General features: G+C 36.5%; 4 protein-coding genes and 1 long non-coding RNA gene across 5 annotated transcripts in view; 1 reads left to right on the top strand and 4 right to left on the bottom strand.

Moving 5' to 3' along the window:
- Nucleotides 1-10780, bottom strand: part of LOC127876731 (uncharacterized) — a 50993-nt gene extending 40213 nt beyond the window's left edge. Inside the window, exon 1 of the mRNA XM_052422163.1 lies at nt 10767-10780. The gene's annotated coding sequence lies outside the window, so the exon portion shown is untranslated. The remainder of the gene's footprint in view (nt 1-10766) is intronic.
- Nucleotides 513-5874, bottom strand: LOC127876721 (uncharacterized). Its single transcript, XM_052422146.1, has 2 exons — nt 2864-5874; nt 513-676 (listed from the first exon to the last, which is right to left on the bottom strand). Exon 1 carries the CDS (start codon nt 5765-5767, stop codon nt 3464-3466), a length of 2304 nt encoding a protein of 767 aa, XP_052278106.1. The 5' UTR covers nt 5768-5874; the 3' UTR covers nt 513-676; nt 2864-3463.
- On the top strand, nt 1184-10000 carry LOC127876722 (uncharacterized). Its single transcript, XM_052422147.1, has 4 exons — nt 1184-1699; nt 1942-2047; nt 2575-2781; nt 7393-10000. Exons 1-4 carry the CDS (start codon nt 1327-1329, stop codon nt 8924-8926), a joined length of 2220 nt encoding a protein of 739 aa, XP_052278107.1. The 5' UTR covers nt 1184-1326; the 3' UTR covers nt 8927-10000.
- A 5828-nt stretch (nt 10781-16608) lies between the features above and the next one.
- LOC127878333 (uncharacterized) lies at nt 16609-19535 on the bottom strand. The gene is made up of 2 exons (XM_052424858.1): nt 18095-19535; nt 16609-16613 (listed from the first exon to the last, which is right to left on the bottom strand). Exons 1-2 carry the CDS (start codon nt 19533-19535, stop codon nt 16609-16611), a joined length of 1446 nt encoding a protein of 481 aa, XP_052280818.1.
- A 2614-nt stretch (nt 19536-22149) lies between these two features.
- On the bottom strand, nt 22150-22647 carry LOC127879378 (uncharacterized). Its single transcript, XR_008049038.1, has 2 exons — nt 22475-22647; nt 22150-22206 (listed from the first exon to the last, which is right to left on the bottom strand). It is a non-coding gene; the product is annotated as an uncharacterized LOC127879378 (long non-coding RNA).
- Between the last annotated feature and the right edge of the window lie 293 nt (nt 22648-22940).

The following is a 22940-nucleotide window of genomic DNA, read 5'->3' as shown; positions in this document are numbered from 1 at the left end:
CGGACCCCCCTAGATTTGGCGACTATGTTTTTTTCCTTAGCGCCAACCTAGGAAACCCACAGGTGAAGGGCGCGTGGCCAAGTCACTTTAACACTATCAATTTGTCATAAAACAACATTTTTTATGATATTGACCAAAAAAAAAAAAAAAAAAAAATTTTTTTTTTTCTGATATGTTATATATGAACAAGGTAGGTATCTCTTGACACAGAAAAATCACCTTCATCAGCATTTTAAGCGATAAATTGCCTAAATGGCGGTCGATTTTCGAAAACTATGTACCATTTTGTTGGGAAAGGGTGCCTCGTGACGAAAAATGACCACAAACGGCTACTTGCCGACATAAACTACAAGAAAATACTTCTCGAACTCAAAGAAATGCTAGGTCGGCTCCGATCTGACCGATAGTTCAGTGCCGATTTTACAAGAGTAAAACTATCGAAATACCACAGCTACCGAACATAATACGCATTAATACAATAAAAAAATAAGAGTTTATCAACTTACAACACAGATTTGTCCTTTTGATCACACCAAACACTAATATAATCGTTATGTTTGAATGTTTACTTTCAATTGTGTACGATGATCAGGGTAACGGGAGGCGCTTGCAGAACGACCTTCACCTCACGTTATTTATACACCGATTGGTTCCGCGCATCCGAGTTACCGAACACCTGAAACAGAGAACCGTATATATTTACGTTTATCGCAGTTACGAAAAGAATCACACATGTCGCTTAACGAAGAACAAAATCTAGCAGTTCAAAGGGCGCTGGAAGGCCACAACATTTTAATTCATGGCCCTGCAGGAACGGGAAAGTCGTATGTTATCAAGCAAATCATTGACACTATCAAAAAGACACCTAAAAAGCTGTCTGTCACAGCAACAACAGGCATCGCGTGCATTGCTTATCCGGATGCCATGACCATCCACAAGTGGTCCGGATATGGCGACGGACGAAATAATAAAAAGGAAATTGCAGAATTAGTACAACACAATAGACATTACATGGAATGCAAACAAAGAATTATTGAAACTGATATCTTAATCATTGATGAATGCTCCATGATGAGTAGAAAACTATTTGAATGTCTGGACTCTATTTGTAGGATAAAAAACTCAAACTTGCCATATGGTGGCATTCAACTCATTTTAGCCGGTGATTTTCGCCAACTACCCCCAGTTTCTAACCCTATTTTCAGTGACAATGGTGAATTTTGTTTTTTAAGTCCATTATTTGAAGTAATAACACACAGGTTGGAGCTTAGGCAAGTTGTCAGACAAAGTGAACTCCAGCTGATAGACGCTATTGCACAATGTTCTATGGGTAATCCAACCAGTGATTGTGTTAAATTTATTCAAAGCCTTGCCCGACAGTTACAGAGCCCAGATGCTGCAACAAAACTTTTTTCAACAAATGAACAAGTTGACGAATACAACCGTACTAAAATTATGGAATTTCCAGGACAGCTGTATGAATTCCTGTCTGCAGACACTGGTGAACGGAATTTTCTATCACAAATGATTATACCAAAACATCTTTGGTTAAAAATTGGAGCCCCTGTTATTCTGATGAGGAACCTCAGCGATAAGCTGGTGAATGGACTGAAAGGCGTGGTGTCTGCAATTACGGAAGAGGGTCCAATTGTTAAATTTGGAGAGAAATCAGTTCCTGTTCCAAGAATGAAATGTTCTGGTATGTTAAATTAAATCAACACACTTAATTTATGTTACATTATTACATAGTTAAATATAATTATCTGAGTACTGCCAATCAATTTACGGAAACAAAACATTTTTTTATATAACTTTTTGCCCGTGCTAATTTCCTTTTTTTAACTTGACCCAACAAATGATGAATATTGATATAACATACTTTCAACGACGCGTACGATCAGTTCTGCATTTCTTTAAATTAACATGCCTTTAATGAATCAGTTTTCAGTCCTTCAAAGAACCATGATGTTGCTGTTCGAGAGCAGTATCCATTGAAGCTTGCTTTTGCCATTAGTATCCACAAGTCGCAAGGCATGACCCTTGAAAGGTAAAACTCCAGTCATTTTTTATATAACATATTGCTCATACTTTATTATAATGTTTTCCTGTATCACCTTCATTTAAATTAACCCTTTCAGAATTTTGAAGGCCTTTGCCAACAGTTTGGATCCAGATGAGACGCCACAAAATGTGGCGTCTCATCTGGATCCAAACTGTTTGCTATTCTGATAATATTCTTTGAAAAAAATCTAAGAAAATGCTAATTTGAGAAATTCAGCAGACAACATTTTAGCAGACGACAAATTTCCCAGCATGCAAAGGGTGAACATGATTTTTTTCATGTCAGCTTACCATGGTAATTAATTTTCATTAAGTGTCATGTTAAGCTTTGTTTATTTGTAGATCTTAAAATTACCTTATAAAATCGGCAATTAAAAGAAAACATGTTAAAATACATTTGTCATACATGTATAGCTAAAAAATCCTAATGGGATCAATATTTATAAACTGTATATCCTTAAAATATAATTGTAGATAATAATTGTGATTATTTTAAAATTGGTTTCTCTTCAGTGTGGAAATCAATTGTAAAGGCATATTTAAGCCGGGCCAACTTGGAGTAGCACTGGGAAGGGCGCGTACCACAGATGGAGTGAGAGTGGTGAACTTCACGCCCAGTGTTTGTTTGAAGCAACCCTCTGTAGTTCAAGACTTCATTCAACGTGACAATTCTACAAGGCCATTTCTGACAGATCACAGCTGTTGCAGAATAACTTCTAGGTATATATTACGTCACTTACTATTCAATTTTGCAGCTAAAATGTTAAATTAGAATCCTGCAATTATGTAAAACAACACTTACCCTTAAGCATCGTCATTCCCTCGACCGGTCTGGACGTTGGGGGGGAGGGGGGGACGCCGTCACACAAATTCTCCGCCAGTCAGGTCTTTGTGGGCTGCTAGGAGTAGCTCATCAATGGGAAGGGATGTCCACTTTTTCACATTTTCCATTCAGCTTTTCTTCTGATGACCTAGAAGGTGACATCCTTCTAGGGTTACACATGAACACATGTTCCTGTGAAACCAATAGCACAGTCTTGCACAGTGAGTCGTGTCTGGTGACGTGTCCAAACCAAGCCAGCTTTTGTTGTTTCGTGGTCTGCTATGAGTAGCTTATTAATGGGAAGGGATGTCCACTCTTTCACATTTTCCATCCAGATTTTCTTCTGATGACCTCGACGGTGACCTCCTTCTAGGGTTACAAATGAACACATGTTTCTGTCAAACCAATAGCACAGTATTTCACAGTGAGTTGTGCCTTGCGACGTGTCCAAACCAAGCAAGCTTTCATTGTTTGATGGTCCCTAGGTGGTGTTGTTTGTGCTATTCACCATGATCTTCGACTTCTCTGTGCTGACCTCCATCCCATATGATCCTGCACTTTAGTAGAGCTTACCCTTAGCTAATATCGTATGACTTTGATTTTTTCACCTAATCCAATCCCAGATGTTGACTTCCTTTTATTTGTCGGTTCGCTAGTCATTGTGCAGTTGAAGGGCAGGGCTGCTGAACGATTCTTGCCGGCATTGGCTTTTTGGGATACAGTTGTTTGTCCAAGGAGAATGCTGTTCAAAGATCTCCTGTACTGTAGCGCATTGGGATTGGTATAAGCACCATTGTAGGTAGACCTCTGTTGGTTGAACAGGTTTTCAACTGCGTCAGAGTTTACAAGGCCAAGAGTGATACGCACTTTGGACTCTGCTGATATTAGCATCTGGCACAGCTCAACGAATCCAATAGCACAGGATTGAATGTCCTCATGACATTGTATGGACATGATATTCTTTGCCCTTATGTTTTTAGGAACTATTTCACAATTCATGGCATAGGTTTCCCAGTCCTTGAACCACTTGGAAACAATCATTAGGTCAGTTAGCCTAGAGTCATCAGTGGTAATAATTGGCTTCATGTCTCTGAATATTCTTATCATAAGCGATGTTTGTTGAAGAAGCTCGATAACACCGGTGAGGACATTTCCCTTCTCTCCTAAGTACTGCTGATACTGTAACATTAAATTTAACATTTCAGCGTTCAAAACATCCTCAGCCAGGTGATTTCTCATTTTTGATTGGTTTGACAGGAACATGTGTTCATTTGTAAGTCGCCTGTGAAGCTGCAGGGCATTGCACCTGTCCCACTGATAGCAGTCAATAAACATCTGCCACTGTACTGTGTGTCCATTAATTAATGTTAAAATTCTGGTACACTTGTCTGATATACCACTTTTCAATATATTATTTCTAATTTTTTTCATAACATGTGAAAAATCCATTAGAAAAACAATGTCATTAAAGGTGCAAGGACTTACAGTCTTGAAGGTGTTATTTTGATTTCCAATATTTATTTTCATAAATGTTCTATTTGCCTGCGCGCCATCCATACATGTATAGACAGGTTTAAACCCAAACATTTTCAGTTTGTCAATAGCTTCCCAGAATATTGGGTACATTTCCGGGGCCTGTATCCCATCAGATAGAAAATGGGCTATTGGAAATCTAAAACCAGTGATCCCCAAAAACAGAATCTGCAATGCATGAGTGCCAAGGACTTTTTCGTGGCTACCTTTCCTTAATGTATGTGAAGTATTACCCTCTTCTCCTATGTCCATCAGACCAGTCATTTCAACCACATCACCCGATTTGCATATTTGTATGTCAGCTTGAATACTCATTTCATCAATGATTAAGCCACCGATGTAACCCTCTTGGGGTACTTTTTGACGCTGTGCTTCATTGAACATCCAATGAAAAATATTGTCATCGAACCCAACATGTTGTTTAACTTTTGTTTTATACTGAATTAAAACACTTCGTGAAGGCAATATCAAATATTTGGATTCTCTTACTGCTTCATAGGACTGTGGACTCCTGCAATACCATTGCAAACATAAAGAAATAATACTTTGAGGCCATCTCCTCCCTTTTGGATCCCTAGCAACATTTTGGGCTTGGCTTAACAGGAGCTCAATCATTTCACCAGGTGCTCCAGGAAACAGCTTCATTATACTATCTCTGGTACTATCAAATTCAATAGCAATGTTTATGTTCTCCTTGTTTTCAATGTGTTTGCTAGAGTCTGAATGGAAAGTCATTTTTAAGCATTTTTTACATGTTCCTGATGCTGAGTTCATTCCAACAAGTCTGTTGCATACAACTGAGTGTATTAATCTACTGCCATTATCATTATCATTATCAAATGTCCACTTATTAAGTGTATGGTACCGGCTCATGATTACAGTTTTTGATATTTGAACACCAGCACAAAGTTTCAGTAGGCGAACGCCCTGTATTACAGTTTGAACACTCTCTTTATTTGCATTAAAACAATCATTCATGAATAGAGATTTAAGGTCTATATCTGTCCCACTTATCTTCAATTTCCAGTGCCCATTACACTGAAATTGAATGACCTTATACACCTCATTACCATCACAGAAGATCTTTGTTGGTATAGAGCACTTAACACTGTCATTGAGTATTTCAATTTTTTCCACGTCTATAGGCAATAATTTCATTATTTCCTGTGGGTTTTCTGGTAATGATTTTCTGTCAAGAACATCACACAGTTTTTTCACACTTATGCCAGTGTATGTTGTCATGGTGGTTTTCCCTTTGATACGTTTCTTAACTGCATTACAAAACACATGTGGAATGTGGTCAATAAATATGCGCTTGTTACATATGGAACTTTCTCCACATTCCTTCATTTCAAATTCATATGCCTTATACAATGAATTGACTTCAACAGCACCTTCTGTGTCTAGACACACTCTAGACAATAGCCTGAAAATTAAAGTTAAAAAGTTATAACTTAAGTTATAAAAAATAGCTTTAAAACAGTACTAAAAGTGAGTTTGTACATGTACCTTGTTATTATAACTTATATTACAGTAATAACTAATACTAATTTAAGTTTAAATTCCTTGTTAATGTTTTTTTTATTTATTTTGTTTATAAAGTCATTTTAATAAATAATATTTTAAAATAATGATATTTATATCCATTTATATAAGAGGCCATTTTTTATCTTTTGTTTCATGCAAATTCCTACCACATTTTTCATTAAAAAGACAATACATTAGTATGATAGTAAATATTGTTCATTTTATTGGAGTTTGCTGTACTTGCAGACTTTTTAAGATTATTTTAATTGTAAAATAATGAAAATAAAGTTTTAAATTGTTAGTACTTTGTCTATTTCTTTGCTAAATCTACTTCTTAAATGTTTGTTATTGTTATTTTATCCCTTCCCCTGTGACTCAAAAAATAAGTTCTGTGAAACACACACAAAAATAAAATGGCCTTAGTGTACAGGTTTAATTTTATTAATAATAAATATTGCATACATAAATATTGGTTACTGCTTACTGAAACCCATACACGGATTGTTTTATCTTTAAACATACTAGTGTATTGCCTGTTAACTTGTTCTGACCTTTTGTGAAATTGATTTCAATAAGCAAATAAGTTTATTGCCAGAAAAGTTTAATTTTTACAACTGAATTCAAAACTATTTCTATAGGCGGAAACCAACAACTATGTATTTTTGTCTCTTTTTGGACCTTGCTATGCGAAATGGGGGTTTAAAGCATGTGGGTCAAGTGTTGTCATGGATTAGCCTGTGCAGTCTGCACAGGCTAATCAGGGATGACTTCCCGCTTTTATGATATTTTTCTTTTAACGAAAGTCTCTTCTCAGCAAAAATCAAGTTTAGGCGGAAAGTGTCGTCCCTTATTAGCCTGTGCGACACTTTACGCACATGCATTAAACCTTTTACATATTGCCAGGCTCATATATATATGTCATGTTCTGAGAAAATTAGTCATAATGCAGGTGCGTAAAGTGTCATCCCAGATTAGCCTGTGCAGTCCGCACAGGCTAATCATCAGAGACGAAACTTTCCGCTTTTATGACATTTTTCGTTTAAATGAAGTCTCTTCTTAGCAAAAATCCAATTTCGGATGAAAGTGTCGTCACTGAATAGCCTGTGCGGACTGCACAGGCTAATCTTGGACGACACTTTACGCACATGTCCAGTTTTCTCAGAACACGACTCATATACCCGTATATATGCAGCTATAGTTGATACATGTATTAAGAACTATGTGTTTATTGTTTTGACTCAACTAGTAAAAATCACTGAAATCAGTGCAGTTATTTTCAATTTTCTTGAAATCAAATTTTCTTCTTTTTAATCTTTTATGTTGTCAAAATAAGAAAAATTTTGAACTTAAGGGCCTATTAATAAAAAAATGTACATAGTGGTTAAAGAAATATTTTGTCTACATCTTACATTGAGAATTTAAAGCTTATAACATGTCATCTGTTTCAGAACAAGGGAAGATAATGCTGAGCTTTCAAACGTTACAGTTGAGAACCTGCTTACATCAGAGGCTGATATTGACATTGGTGAAAATGAAAGTACCTCTGAAGAATTCGATGAAGAATTTGACAACATCATCAAAAGTATCGATGAACTTCAAACTGAAAACATTAAGTTGCCTGAAGATTTAGATTTAGAAGCAATTTTACAGAATTTAAAATGTGAAAATGTTGTAACACCAATGCAGTTGAAAGCAAACAATATTGTAAGTAATATTGATAGGGAGAAATTTGAACACTTTGTGAAAATAATATATTCAAAAATTATGTCGTTCATGGAGAGTTTAAAAATTGATGCAAGTAATGTGGCACCTGTTTCTGCACAAAAGCTAACAGAATTTTACTCAAAGATGCATGTTTATCAGACAAGTGCTGAGTACAGAATGAGTTGTTTGTCATTCTTTAATAATGAAGTATTTACAGAGGAACATTTACATGTGTCTTTTAATATTACAAATTCGGTTCGAATATATATACTTAAAAAACAAGCTGAAATGATCCCAATTACAAGTAAAAAAAGCACAGAAAGAAAAATCACCAATGCAGCACAGGCAAGAGTACGTTATGTTGGTGGTTACTGTATCGCAAAGCTACACTACAAATATATACAAAAGAAAAGAAGTACCATGTACCAAACAGACAAAGCAGATATGTTTCAGGAAGCTGTTATAAGTGCAAATATTCTGGACAGTTTAAGAGTACAAGAGCAAGACACAAGCATGCCAGAAACCATGTTAGACATTAGTAGGAGGCAAAATCAAAACAGATCGCTTACCAACATCCCTGATTCACTGTACAATTTCTATTGTTCTATCACTGAACAATCCTTAAAATTATTGGTTGACGAAAACCTAAAAAAACATGGTGAAAATATGTTCGAATATTCAAAAAACACTTTAGTTGAAAATAAAAATTTATATCACCAGTTTTATACTGCTGTGAAAGACAGTTGTCAGAAGACTGTTGACATTTATAATAATATAATTGACAATCAAGATTTTGAAAAACATATTTACATTATTTATACAAAATTAATTAAAATCTTTTTGATGGTCATGGTAAATCAATTTAGAAAAGACATTCTGGAAAATTTTCAAATAAAAAAGAAAATGTCACACAGAAAACAAATTTTGGTGTCTACTAAAGGTGAAAAAAAGCCACGTAAAAATATTTCAAAAAAAAGTCCAACAGTGATTGACATTGATCAACCAAGTACGTCTACACAAGTTTTAATTAAAAAGAGAAAAAATGAGTCGGATTCTGACAGTGACAACTCTCCAGTGGAGGAAAACGATGAAGTTCTTTGCCTTGTTTGTAACAAGAAAACAAATTCCACAAACAAAGGAGCCATAGCTAATCAGTGGATTCAATGCGACAAGTGTGAAGGCTGGATCCATCGTTTGTGTGCTGGTCTTTCACACCATTTGAAATGGAAAAAGGCCCAACGTGAAGCGTCATTGTTCTTCTGCAAACAGTGTGAATAAAAAGTGTTTCTATGTAAAAAGTTGCTGAGGAATAGCTCGGACAAGAATTGCACTATATGTACAATGGAAAATTTCAAAGGGCCATAACTTTGTGAAAAATCATCCGACCAGAACCGACTGATAATATGCACATCTCCTCTTGGTAGTGAAGCTTCCCATAAAGTTTCATTGAATTCCGGTCATTAGTTGCTGAGAAAATAGCCCAGACAAGAATTGCACTATATGTACAGTTAATGGAAAATTTCAAAGGGCCATTACTTTGTGAAAAATCATCCGACCAGAACCGGCTGATAATATGCACATATCCTCTTGGTAGTGAAGCTTCCCATAAAGTTTCATTGAATTCCGGTCATTAGTTGCTGAGAAATAGCCCGGATAAAAATTGTTTATTTCAAATAAAAAAGAAAATGTCACACAGAAAACAAATTTTGGTGTCTACCAAAGGTGAAAAAAAGCCACATAAAAATATTTCCAAACAAAGTCCAACAGTGATTGACATAGATCAACCAAGTACTTCTACACAAGTTGAAATTAGAAAAAGAAAAAATGTGTCGGATCCTGACAGTGACAACTCTCCAGTGGAGGAAAATGATGAAGTTCTGTGCCTTGTCTGTAACAAGAAAACAAATTCCACAAACAAAGGAGTCAAAGCTAATAAATGGATTCAATGTGACAAGTGTGAAGGCTGGATCCATCGTTTGTGTGCTGGTCTTTCACACCATTTGAAATGAAAAAAGGCCCAACGTGAAGCGTCATTGTTCTTCTGCAAACAGTGTGAATAAAAAGTTTTTCTATGTATAAATATTATTCAATGTGTCAACATTGCACATTATTTAAATAATTAATGAACGGATCACATACATAACTTACCAAGTAATGATTGTCATTTTTGTGAACAAATACTTGTGTGAGAAAACAGTGTTGACGTTTTAAATATTGCGCCGAATTATTGTTAGGAAGAATTTAGAAGCGTTCCGAAACATACACACCCCCACGACCTTCACCTTGTAAGCGTCTGATGACATGGAGCTTGACTCGAAATTGCCGATAAACAATTCCCGATTTACAACGATTTCGAGGTAAGAACGCAAACAAAAGGACAAATCTGTGTTGTAAGTTGATAAACTCTTATTTTTTTATTGTATTAATGCGTATTATGTTCGGTAGCTGTGGTATTTCGATAGTTTTACTCTTGTAAAATCGGCACTGAACTATCGGTCAGATCGGAGCCGACCTAGCATTTCTTCGAGTTCGAGAAGTATTTTCTTGTAGTTTATGTCGGCAAGTAGCCGTTTGTGGTCATTTTTCGTCACGAGGCACCCTTTCCCAACAAAATGGTACATAGTTTTCGAAAATCGACCGCCATTTAGGCAATTTATCGCTTAAAATGCTGATGAAGGTGATTTTTCTGTGTCAAGAGATACCTACCTTGTTCATATATAACATATCAGAAAAAAAAAAAATTTTTTTTTTTTTTTTTTTTGGTCAATATGATAAAAAATGTTGTTTTATGACAAATTGATAGTGTTAAAGTGACTTGGCCACGCGCCCTTCACCTGTGAGGAAACCTCTGTAAACCTTTATGAAGGGGTGCATATGGACTCCCAGAGCCGCCATAGCAAAAATTCAACAAAGGCTCTGGGAGTCCGTTTATATGGACTAGAAGTTACCCTAACAAATAGGACATATAGCCTCAACTGGGTCGAAAAGGTAGGTACGACGTAATTTGAGTACGAATAACATTTACTTAAAAAACCTTAATGAACGAATATACCTTAAAATAATTACTGCCTCAACAAAATACAAGCTATATAGCATTCATAACATGTGGAAAACTTACACCATGCGGGCTATAAACCGGTATAAACGTCTAAGAAAATGGAAGAAATAACAATGTCGGCAAGCTTCTCGAACATGCGTAGGTGAACATACACTGAATATATCCAAGGGAAGTAAGCAGCGCAATATTATACGGTCACACACGATCGATATAGCCACCACACTAGTGTTCCCAATTTAAATAGGGGTCATTTACTGGTAAAGGCCAATGCCCACGTGAAGTATCAAGCCAATCTGTCAATCCGTTGATGAGTTCTTGTTTGGAAACAATTTTCAAATTTATTGTGACAGTGACCTTGACCTTTGATCAAGTGACCCCAATTCCGACAGGGGTCACAAAGTGTCCAAGGCCAACAGTGCTTTCCACAGGATTTTTGCCAGGCGCCCCGGGGCTGCTAGGGGTGGTTGGGGAGGGGTGTCCCCTCCCGATGTTGATTTTTTTTTAATCTAACGAGTCAATTCACGTTCTGTGGTGCGTTATAACTCAAAGAAAAACAGCGTTAAAAGACGTCATTTTATGCGCTATGACTCTTCAAGAGAATCCCCTAGTCATTTAAAAATATATATAATTTTTTATATAGTTTAATTGTTTTAAAACTTTTTCCGCACAGATAGTAAAATCCCGACTCGAACGATTCCCCAATACATCCGTTTCAACCCGACTCTATTACTGTATACTTACTACTTTTCAAGTTTCTATTTATTACCCGATAATCTCGTTTTTTCCGTTTTTATAAATCACTTTCTGATAAATATTTACGATAAAAGCTCTCCATTATTTCATTAACACAAACCTTGCCATTTTTCTATAGTATCAAATTAATTTTAAGTGACTATTTATAGATTTGATGAAATATTGCCTCTGAACATGCGTCAATCCCCTGACGTGTTGTGTGCTTGTTAAAACGCTCAATGCACGCACGCTTTCTATGCAAATGACGCGACCTTGTACATGCTGCATAATTTTCGCGCTCTTTTTAATTGAGAAAAAGATTCCACGCAAAATAAATTTGCACTGCTAATTTGAAGCAAGAATATTTTAACGTTGCGGTAACATTTAAATTCGGAAGTGTGTTTCGGATTAAAAACGCGTTAACATCGACTTACGGGAATGGGTTTCGGATTACAAATTTAATTATTCCCATTTGAGATTTCAACAAATATTAACAGTTGCGTTATAAATTCAACGATAATTTGTTTAAACACTTTACGAGTCAAATAAAGTTTTTGACGGAAGTATGCATGAAATTCACGTTGTCCACGAGGATTACGGCCGGTTGCCATCATCAGTCTTCTAAGTATCGATTATCGGACGAAACATTAACAAGTGTGCGTAATTAATTCAAAGAAAATTTGTTAAAGCGCATTACGTGTCGAATAAATGTCAGAAGAACGAGGTCAATCAGTTCTATAAATGGACATGATGAAATATACTTGTACTGGAATTAAATTGTTATCGCATAATTTTAACCGGGAATTATTTGCACAACTTATTCGCTAGAAGTAATTACCACTTGCAATTAGATTCTCGTATTAATTATGAGTCATAGGTAACACTTGTTTACAGTAAAAAGGTATGATGATGATGCCCGAAACCGTCTTTAATGAACTGTACTGTACTAGTTACCGGTTTTATATTACGTAAATGGTACAACTTCTTGCTAATCAAGCTGCGATAAACTCCTACTTCGTGCCCGACGTAAATCAAAAATAATGATCGCCAGTTTACCCCGCCCTCATAAGCATTCGCGTAACCGATTGGACGATGGACATCACAGTTTGACGCATGAAAAGTTACCTGATACATCCTTGTCAGCATTTAAATGACTGTGTAATGTGGCTAGAATAATCGATACGCGCGTCATGCTATCTCTTATCAGTGGATTATCCATTACCCCATGTGGTGTTTATGGCGATTACTTGTGAAAGTAGGTACCGTGTGCTCTTTTAAAACAGGGAATATTGATACACTGAAAGAGAAATCTTGAATTTTTTTGACAATCTCCACTTTCTTTTACTGAAAAATACACTGATCGGAAAATTTCAAGCGCCCCGGTGACTCTGATTTCGAAATTCAAGCGCCCCGGCTAGGGATCGTTAAATGGCCTGTGGAAAGCCCTGAAGGCCAATGCGCATTGGAAGTATCAAGCCAATCGGTCGATTCGTTGACGAGTTATTGATCAGAAACGCTTTTCTCACTTATTTTGCCAGTGACCATGACCTTTGACCTAGTGACCCCAATCTCTGAAGGGGTCATCTACTGTCCAAGGTCAATGCACATAGGAAGTAGCAAGCCCATCGGTGAATCAGTTGACAAGTTATTAACAAACTTTTACATGATACATTTATTTAAATGCAGTTTGAGAAAAGTATATATTGTATCTGCAAATTCAAACAAGCGTTTTCAAAAATAGTAAGTTTATCAGCCAAAATTATTGTGTTAGTAAGTAGGTCATTCTTTATTTATAGATCTAGCATGTTTTGCGCAGTTTCACAGTAGGTTCTTCACATGCCCGAACTCCCTATAAGGAAACCAAAACGCATTCATTTGGTAAAGTATTGACAAACATATTAACTTACCTTGTTAATCCCTTGATACTTATTTAGCATCAATTGACAAACTTATGTAGTCAAATGAAACGAGTCATCAAAATTCGTAACACATATTCTGTGTCTGCTACTGCTTTGTTAAACTTAAGCTGTGGTCGATATCAATCTGGATATGAAAGAGGCCCTACCATGTTAGCTAACTGAACGATTATTCATTGTGTTTACACGGAAACACCCACGGTTTATTATTCATAAACACATAACATGCCTCAATGGACAATTGAAACAAAACGAGTAAAGGGAATAATAAACCATTAACTGGAACCAAAGAGTGGTATTCGTGAGACTGCTAACTATATCCTGCAAAAGATCGCGGTGCTTTGTCTAAGAAAAAAAAAACACTGTATCATATAAATCAGCTTAACATAATATTTAAGTATATATGTTTTTATTCCTACATATTTAGGCCAAAATATACATGACCCAAAATTGTAATGATGCTGTAAGCTACGTTTAAATACACCATTCAGTTTAGGATCTTACAACTTACTGTTAGTGTTTCTCTACACTGAAGGCCTTTTGATATCATCGAATTTGTATATAATATTGTTTAAACTCTCGCTAATAGAGGCGGTGTTGTACATCACAAGCACGATGTAGTATTTCGTGTTCTCGTTTGTCCGTTTTACGGCACTTAATCAAATATTTTCGTATTTGCACAGAACATTGTTATAAATGTGTTCACTAATATATATATATATATATATATATATATATATATATATATATATATATATATATATATATATATATATATATATATATGATATTTGGAATAGCGGACATAATAAAAGTTGCAAAAACAACTCAAAAGATATTTCCTTTTCACGGTATGCTTTTGGGGAACAGTGCACATGTTATATGTTATGTTAGTAATACTACTTTTTTGTTCATCTTGGCTTGAGATACCCAACGCATTGTCCGTTTCTTGTTATACGACTGTATTCAAACTTTCTGCCGCAATTTGGATGCAGAGATCACTGTCAACGTTCGTTTGTTGTGCATGAGTTTACTGTTTGTGTTTGTTATATATCTGTTCTCATGTGCGTTTTTCTTCACATTATACTTATGTTTGAATCATGTGTATTATTACAGTTTTGTTGTATAAAAATTACCAGTACAGTTCAGAGGAAAAAAGCACATGAGAACAGATATATAATACACACTTCTGGCGTGATTTTAATTGGAATGTAAATTTCAAGAGAAAGTATACATTAAAGGGCAATGTGGTTTGTTACAAAACAATTACTACAAGGTGATGTTCTGAATCGGTATAGTATTTTACACGGTACATTTTATGTATGTGCTCGGTTACCTTAATCAATGCCAATTTAATATGGTTTGTGTGCACGTAGAAATCATGCGTTCTGTCATTTTTATAATTTAACATTTATATATACCTTAACAGTACAATATAATGTTAACATTATTGTTACATTTCATGACACAAAATGATGTGTTTTTAATGTCTTTATTCAATAATGAATTATTTACGATTCATAATAATTATCATTGATACTTTGTTTATTTGAACGTTAATGGTTAAAATAATGAAGCATCTTAAATCTACAGATAAACATATAATATCACTGTTTTACACAATTAGCATTTATATTTAGGCTGATGCAGTAAAATAAAAAAGTATTGCTGTCTTAAGTACGTTTATTCATTTATTGATATTGTATCTGGATGTTAGTTGACTCTTGGCATACTAATGTGATTATTATTTAACTATTGTGACCGGTAATTTTGGTTTAAGGCATCGCAACTCATTGATGAAAACAAATAATACGATATACACTTGTAAACACATTTATGAACACATGTTTGTTTCCATGACATCATTTAGGATGTTTATTTTTATAAGCAAAATATTGAGAAGATGAAATCAGTATGAAATTGTATCAGTTCAATTAGAAAATCAACCTTTGTATTATTTATTTGTGCTATTTCATGATGTATGTGATATTAAACTAAAAATATTTTGAATGTTCAAAAATAACATTTGATTGTTCAACAAGAATTGTCACAGTCCTGTGTTTGTATTTTGTGCTGGGCCATAGTTCAGGAATTGGTGGAATCATACAAATTCAAAGAACAACGCCTTGCCAGTTAACCGTTTTAATCGTAGTAAACGTTACGACCAAAAAGTTGGTAAAAGACTGAAAATACACAGAAAACAGGTTTAGAATGACGTAGACTTATTAAAATACTTTTATGACTAGTGATATTACAATACAATATCTATTTTAACGTGTACCAGTTGTTTAAAGAACATATAAACCTAACACAAGTACGAATAGGTTTGAGTACGAATCTTGAAAATGGTAAATTTTACTATGAAATATTCAAGAAGAAACTCTGAACTTATGCAAAATGAACATTATTACCAATATGACTAAATTAACAATATAAACACAATATCCTTACACTGTGTGGACTAAAGAAAGCCATGAAATTACAAGAAAATAAATGTGCGGGATGCCCGACCAGACGTTTCCGGTTCAATACTAGGTTACATTATACTATTATTAAAGCATCGATACAAAAACAGACACGGCTCGGGGATGAATCGAAAACAGAAATAAATGGAACAGTCGTTCCAGAACACTCCCCGTCCGATGACAATAATTTGGAATCGCTATCAAAAATAAAACACGAAAAAATAAAATCCTGAATTTCACATAAAAATTATGGTACAACCTTTGGAATAAATACGGTAACAATTGACAATAGCAAATACGGTACTAACTGATAATAGTAAATATGGTATTGAGTTGAAACATCAAAAGAGAAAATTTAGATATGACCCAATTTACCTTTTGTTTACAAGAACAAATATGGTATTCACTTAAAATGGTAAATACGGTATCGAATTCTTTGAAAAATGAAAAAAAAAAAAAAAAACTAAACCATTGCTTAATGACAAATCAAAATTGTTTCTTCTTATAAGCAAAGTGATGACTATTTCTAACAACACTACACCAGACTAAATTACACAATTACAATTCTCAAAATATCCTGATGCCTTAGCTTTAATTGCTGTAAAGATGTATTCTTAATGTATCTTTGTATTATGTACATTGAACTTCTTGTGCATAGAACATCATTATGCATAAAATGAAGAAAATTACATTCATCTTTAAAAACAGTTACAAAATGAAGGCATATTTTGAAATGTGAAAAGGCATGAACCATAGATGCTTTCATTGTTACATCTGAAAAATAATCTTTCACCCTGAAGTGAGTAATCTTACATGAAAGTAGACATTTAGTATTAAAACTAACAAGTACATAACGCATTGAACTAGTGTATACTCAATACATAATAGCACAACCTTTCAAATGAAATGCATATGACCATTTTAAAGTATTCAATATCATATATAAGTCTTACATTAATACTGCATTTAACCAATGCCATTCAAAATTATCTTTAGCCAAGTAAAGATAATGTCTTTTAAGTCTTAAAACATTGTGAATAAAATTACACACATTCATTTACCCAAAACAATGAGCTATCAATTTCAAAAATTAATGGCACAATATCAAAGAAATGTTCAACATACATCTATGTACACACAATGACTGTGACACCATATCAATCTATAACAGCCTATATAGATTTCAACAGTTATTCAATGAAAACACTAGTAAGTCACCATTTACTGTGTTTCTAATATCTCACAAGCAATACCATCTCAACAATGGGTCTTACAAGGAAACTCTGTTTTCCTTCGGCATTTATGATACACAATTCAACTTTGCGAATCTTTCCGTCTGTGCTTGGAAAGATTTTGTTCACCCGTCCCTTGGGCCAACAATTGCGGGGTACGTCGTAATCTCTCAGGAGGACTATGTCATTGACCTTTAAGGGACTTTGATCATGATGCCATTTAGGCCTTGTTTGCAGGGATTGGAGAAACTCTTTTCTCCACCTTAACCAAAATTGGTTTGCAAGATACTGGACCCTTTTCCATTGGTCTTTGTACAGGTCCTTAAGGGACATTTCATCAACTGGTTGTTGGTCAAGATCAAGTTTCATAGTGAGAAGTGCAGATGGACTCAAAACTTCAGGACACTCTGGGTCAGTGGATACAGGTACTATGGGGCGAGAATTGATTATTGCGCTAACCTCTGCCATAAGTGTGGCTAGGACATCATGGGTAAGGGTATGAGTGTTTGACAGCATGGATTCTAATATGCGTCTGGAAACCCCTATCATTCTTTCCCATATTCCCCCCACATGTGAACTGTGGGGGGAATTGAACACCCAAACACTATTTGTTTTTGCAATGAAGTCTTTAGTGTCTCCGTCTTCTACATTAATCACATCTACTCCAATGTGGTCCGTAGCACCTACAAAGTTTGTACCACGATCTGAACGATACATCTTAACTGGGCCTCGAATGGCAATCAAGCGTCTAAGAGCATTTATGAATGCTGATGATGACATTTCATCGACTACCTCTATGTGAACTGCACGTACAGAGAGACAAGTGAAATGCACTGCCCAACGTTTAGCGCTCGCCTGTGAGCTTCTAGTCTTACGCGATACAACTTGCCAAGGGCCAAAACAGTCTACACCTACATATGAAAAAGGTGCGTTTTGCTGTAACCTGTCTAAGGGTAAGTCGGACATCTTTTGTTTCTCAAAGCTACCCCTAAGCTTCTTACAAGTCACACAATTGAAAAGGAGAGAGGAAATGGCACGTTTACCTCCAACAATCCAATAACCTGCCTGCCTTACTGCACCTTCAGTGAATAAGCGCCCTTGGTGCTGAATGGATTCATGGTAGTGACGTATGAGCAACTTAGTGACATGGTGTTTTGCGGCTAAGATTATGGGGTGTTTCTCTTCTATTGGAAAGTCACCCTGACGCAGGCGTCCACCGAATCGCAGCAATCCTACATCATCCAGAAATGGATCCAATGCAACCAGAGTACTACTACTACCTACAGGGCTCTGTGAGGAAAGAGCATCAACTTCTGCCTTGAAGCAATCATACTGAACTTCTCGGAGCACAACCTCAGTAGCTCTAGACTTACTCTCTGGGGAACTAGAGATGGAACATCTATGCCAACCTCTCTGACTACAACACTTCTTGAAAGACGAAACAACATGCACTAGAACACTTAGAGCAAGCAGTAATCTACTCCAAGATGAGAAGCGCTCAAAACGGTCTGTTTCCAAGCGAGCATTGCTACCAACAGACGTTTTCATGGTAACAACATCTGTGCGAACTTCAACATCTAATTGTGGGTTTAGAAGTGGAAAGAACTCATTCGACATAGGGGTTTCCTGAGTGCAAAGGAAAGTTGGACCTGACAACCACAAGCCATCCTGCAATTCTTTGGGACTGGCTCCTCTAGTACCGATGTCTGCAGGGTTTTTGTCTGTTGCTACATATCTCCATTGCTTTGGAGAACTTACACGTCTGATCTTTTGAACTCTATTACTGACGTAAGTATGGAACCCACGGGTTTGGTTTCCTATGTTACCTAGCACTACTCTGCTGTCTGTATAGAAATGAGTATCGGCGATATTGACACCAAGATTCTCAGAAACTAAAGTGTACAGCTCTGTGGCCAAAACAGCAGCGCAAAGTTCCAAACGAGGAATAGTATGACCTTTAGCTGGGGCGACCTTAGCTTTACCCATCACAAAACTGGCCTTTTTCTCACCAGCACTGGAACACCCTACCACATACACTACTGCTGCTATTGCCTTTTCTGACGAATCTGAGAATACATGAAGTTCAGGATTGGACATTTCTGAAAGTGACACATTGAACAGACTTCTACTGACTTTCACACACTCCAAATCTGCTAAACTGCCTAGCCAATTGTACCACTTGGCCTCAAATTCTGTGGTCAGAGGTAAATCCCATTCTATACCGCTAGCGATTACATCTCTTAAAATCAGCCTGCCATTGATCAAAATTGGCGACAAAAAGCCGATAGGATCAAACACACTATGAATGCTTGAAAGAAGGCCTCTCTTCGTGACGGGTCTATCTTGTATATGACAATCGAACAGGAAGTAGTCCTTATTCAAGTCCCACTGAAGTCCTAAACTACGCTGAGTAGGTAAACTCTCAAGATCAAAGTCCAGACGGCTCAAGTCTGTTGACAAATCTTCCCGAGACAACCCTTTCATAATGTCTGGGACGTTTGAAGATATCTTATGAAGCCGAATTCCCTTCCCTGCTAGTGAAGCTTGGGTACGTTCAATCAAACTCCTGGCTTCTGAAACTCTAGGACAAGAAGTAAGACCATCATCCACATAAAAGTCTCTCCAACAAACTCTTTGACATCTTCGTCAGAATTCTCAACTGATTTCTGCAGACCATAATTTGCTATGGCTGGAGATGGGCTATTCCCAAACACGTGTTTACACATGCGATACTCAACTAGAGATTTTGAGGGGTCATTATCTTCATACCATAGAAACCGAAGGTAATCTCTGTCACACTCTTTGACACCGAAGCAGTAAAACATTTGCTCTACATCAACTGAAACTGCTACCTGTTCCCTACGAAACCTTAGTAAGACACCAAGCAGACTATTTGCTAGGTCTGGACCCTGGAGCAACACAGAATTGAGCAACACACCATTATACTGACAAGCTGAGTCGAAGACAACACGAATTTTATCAACCTTTTTGGGATGGTAGACTCCAAAGATAGGTAGGTACCAACACTCAGCATCATCTGCTAGCTTAGAAGCAAGTTCTGCATGACCACTAGAAAGCAGGTTACCCATAAAGTCTACAAAATGCTGTCTCTTAACAGGGTTCTTGTTCAGACTATTTTGGAGGGATTTGGCTCTTTGAAAAGCTTGGGCTTTATTGTTGGGAAGCTTGGGTCGTGGTGACTTAAATGGAAGTGGGGCGGACCATTTACTGTCGGAACCTAGTGTAAATTCACTGTCCATAATGGACAGAAACTCTCGGTCTTCAATGGACAATGACGCTTTCTCATCACGGACAGAAGATGCGAACACAAAATCATAAGTCATACAATCTAACTCATGAACATTGTTACATGGCATAAACAGTGAATATCTACCATTATCAATGATATACATGCTTGAACAGTTATTTTGATCAACATTGTCATTTTCACATTTTTCAGACACAACATATTTACTCGAACATGGTGGCAAGATAGAGGCTCTCCCATCACCTACAATGTAGGTTTTATTTACATTTACATTGTTTGTAATATGCGAACTACCGAGACAAGTCTCGCCCACAATAACCCAGCCCAATGGAAGTTTATGAGCATATGGCATATTTGATGCCCCAATCTTCTGATCCATCACATGGTGTGCTTCTATAAGGTCTCTTCCAATCAGAAGGTTGACACTACATGAGGGATCGACTGGTGGGATGTGTGGCGCTAGATCCTTCAGGTGGGAGTACGCCAGGGCGACTTCTGGCGTAGGAATCTCATCTCTGTTGTTAGGCACTTCACACTCGAGCATTGATGGCATATCATATGAAACACTATTTTCATTAACACTTGTTACAACTAGATCAGTGGCTTTTCTGCCATTTTTCACTTCAATGCCGTTACAGGTATTAACTGAGTATTCAACAACATCACCCTTGACATTCAATTCATCGAAAAGTGTAGGTGAAGCCAACGATCTATTTGATTGATCATCGATCAATGCGTACGTTTGCATTTTCAGTCCTGTCTGTTTGCTAGAAACTTCCACCAAAACTATTTTAGCACACGACTTCCCGACAAAGCCAGGGGTACCGCAAACTTGAGTGCATGAACTGTTCACGGATGAAGAATTTGTTACACCTTGGGGAGCAGGTACTCTATTCCGCTGCTGAGGCTCCCCGCCATACTTTGACGACACTGCTGGAGTAAAGTGCATGGCCGTGTGGTGGTTGTTGCCACACTCACTGCATTTCAATTCTTTATGACATGAGCCATTGAAATCATCAAGACACTTGAAACACAGAAAGTTGTCTTTCAATAACTTCTTTCGATCAATGTAACTTTTCCTTTTAAAGTCCCTACATGACGCTAACATGTGAGAGTTGGAGTTGTGCAATGGACACTTGAATTTTGCTTGCCTACTTGGTGTGTAAGTACTTTGGTTTGTGTCCACATTCAGTTTGTTCACTCTGACACCCAGGGATCGCTTCTGGGCCTGAGGTGTGGCTATGCTAGTTGTCATTTCATACACAAAGCTAGGATCATTCTTCATCCTGCATTGCAAGTTTTGAAATTCCACAAAGAATGAAAATGGTGGGTACGGCACACTGTGTCTGATTTTGTACTCTGAAGCTTTAACCGTCCACCGCTCTTGTAGATGTATGGGAAGCTTGGCCACGATGGGAGAAACACCATACGACGTGTCATAGAAAGAAAACATGTCTTTGTACTTGGGGTTATCTTTCAGAAAGTTAATTTCTGACACACAATCATACAACTCGTAAAGTGCTTTTGAATCTTTAGGATTAAGTCTAGGAAAAGCATGCAGCCTTTGCCTTAAAGCAATTTCAACTCTTTCTGGTGCTCCATATCTCTCATCTAGACGATCCCAAATTCGTGATCTTGCAGATTCAGCACTGCCAGCACACGACGCGCGAATACTAGATGCCTGTCTGGAGGACTCTGGACCTAGCCACTTAATCATCAAGTCTAATTCCTCAAATGCTGTCACGTCAAGCTCACTCATCACAGTTCTTTTACTGTGCTGGGCCATAGTTCAGGAATTGGTGGAATCATACAAATTCAAAGAACAACGCCTTGCCAGTTAACCGTTTTAATCGTAGTAAACGTTACGACCAAAAAGTTGGTAAAAGACTGAAAATACACAGAAAACAGGTTTAGAATGACGTAGACTTATTAAAATACTTTTATGACTAGTGATATTACAATACAATATCTATTTTAACGTGTACCAGTTGTTTAAAGAACATATAAACCTAACACAAGTACGAATAGGTTTGAGTACGAATCTTGAAAATGGTAAATTTTACTATGAAATATTCAAGAAGAAACTCTGAACTTATGCAAAATGAACATTATTTCCAATATGACTTAATTAACAATATAAACACAATATCCTTACACTGTGTGGACTAAAGAAAGCCATGAAATTACAAGAAAATAAATGTGCGGGATGCCCGACCAGACGTTTCCGGTTCAATACTAGGTTACATTATACTATTATTAAAGCATCGATACAAAAACAGACACGGCTCGGGGATGAATCGAAAACAGAAATAAATGGAACAGTCGTTCCAGAACATATTTACTGATTTTTGTCTTTTCCTGAATAAAAGCCGCATAAGGCTTTCATAATCCAGTACACCTGGGAAAAGGGAACATGAACATAACAATCAATGATAAGTAGTTATCGCTCATGCATGTCGAGGAATACACAATTAAAAGATGTCTCTTTTTTAGAGTACCAGTTTTTAATGGAAATACACTTTCAATGTTTATGTTTTATTCGTACTTCTCTAATACATTACGGATGTAATTGCAATAAATTGTCATAAATTGAATTTGAAAGAATGTCAACTAATTGAAGT

The sequence above is a fragment of the Dreissena polymorpha genome, chromosome 4, assembly GCF_020536995.1.
Source record: "Dreissena polymorpha isolate Duluth1 chromosome 4, UMN_Dpol_1.0, whole genome shotgun sequence".
Classification (NCBI taxonomy): Eukaryota; Metazoa; Mollusca; class Bivalvia; order Myida; family Dreissenidae; genus Dreissena; species Dreissena polymorpha.
Note: the sequence above shows the minus strand (reverse complement) of the source record. Positions and strands in the feature narration are given on the sequence as shown.

Coding starts and splice junctions, on each gene's coding strand:
- LOC127876721 (XM_052422146.1), bottom strand. CDS start 5,767: ATGAAGGAATGTGGAGAAAGTTCCATATGTAACAAGCGCATATTTATT.
- LOC127876722 (XM_052422147.1), top strand. CDS start 1,327: ATGGGTAATCCAACCAGTGATTGTGTTAAATTTATTCAAAGCCTTGCC. Junction 1,700..1,941: donor TCCAAGAATGAAATGTTCTG/GTATGTTAAATT, acceptor TTAATGAATCAG/TTTTCAGTCCTTCAAAGAAC. Junction 2,782..7,392: donor TGTTGCAGAATAACTTCTAG/GTATATATTACG, acceptor CATCTGTTTCAG/AACAAGGGAAGATAATGCTG.
- LOC127878333 (XM_052424858.1), bottom strand. CDS start 19,535: ATGAAAGGGTTGTCTCGGGAAGATTTGTCAACAGACTTGAGCCGTCTG.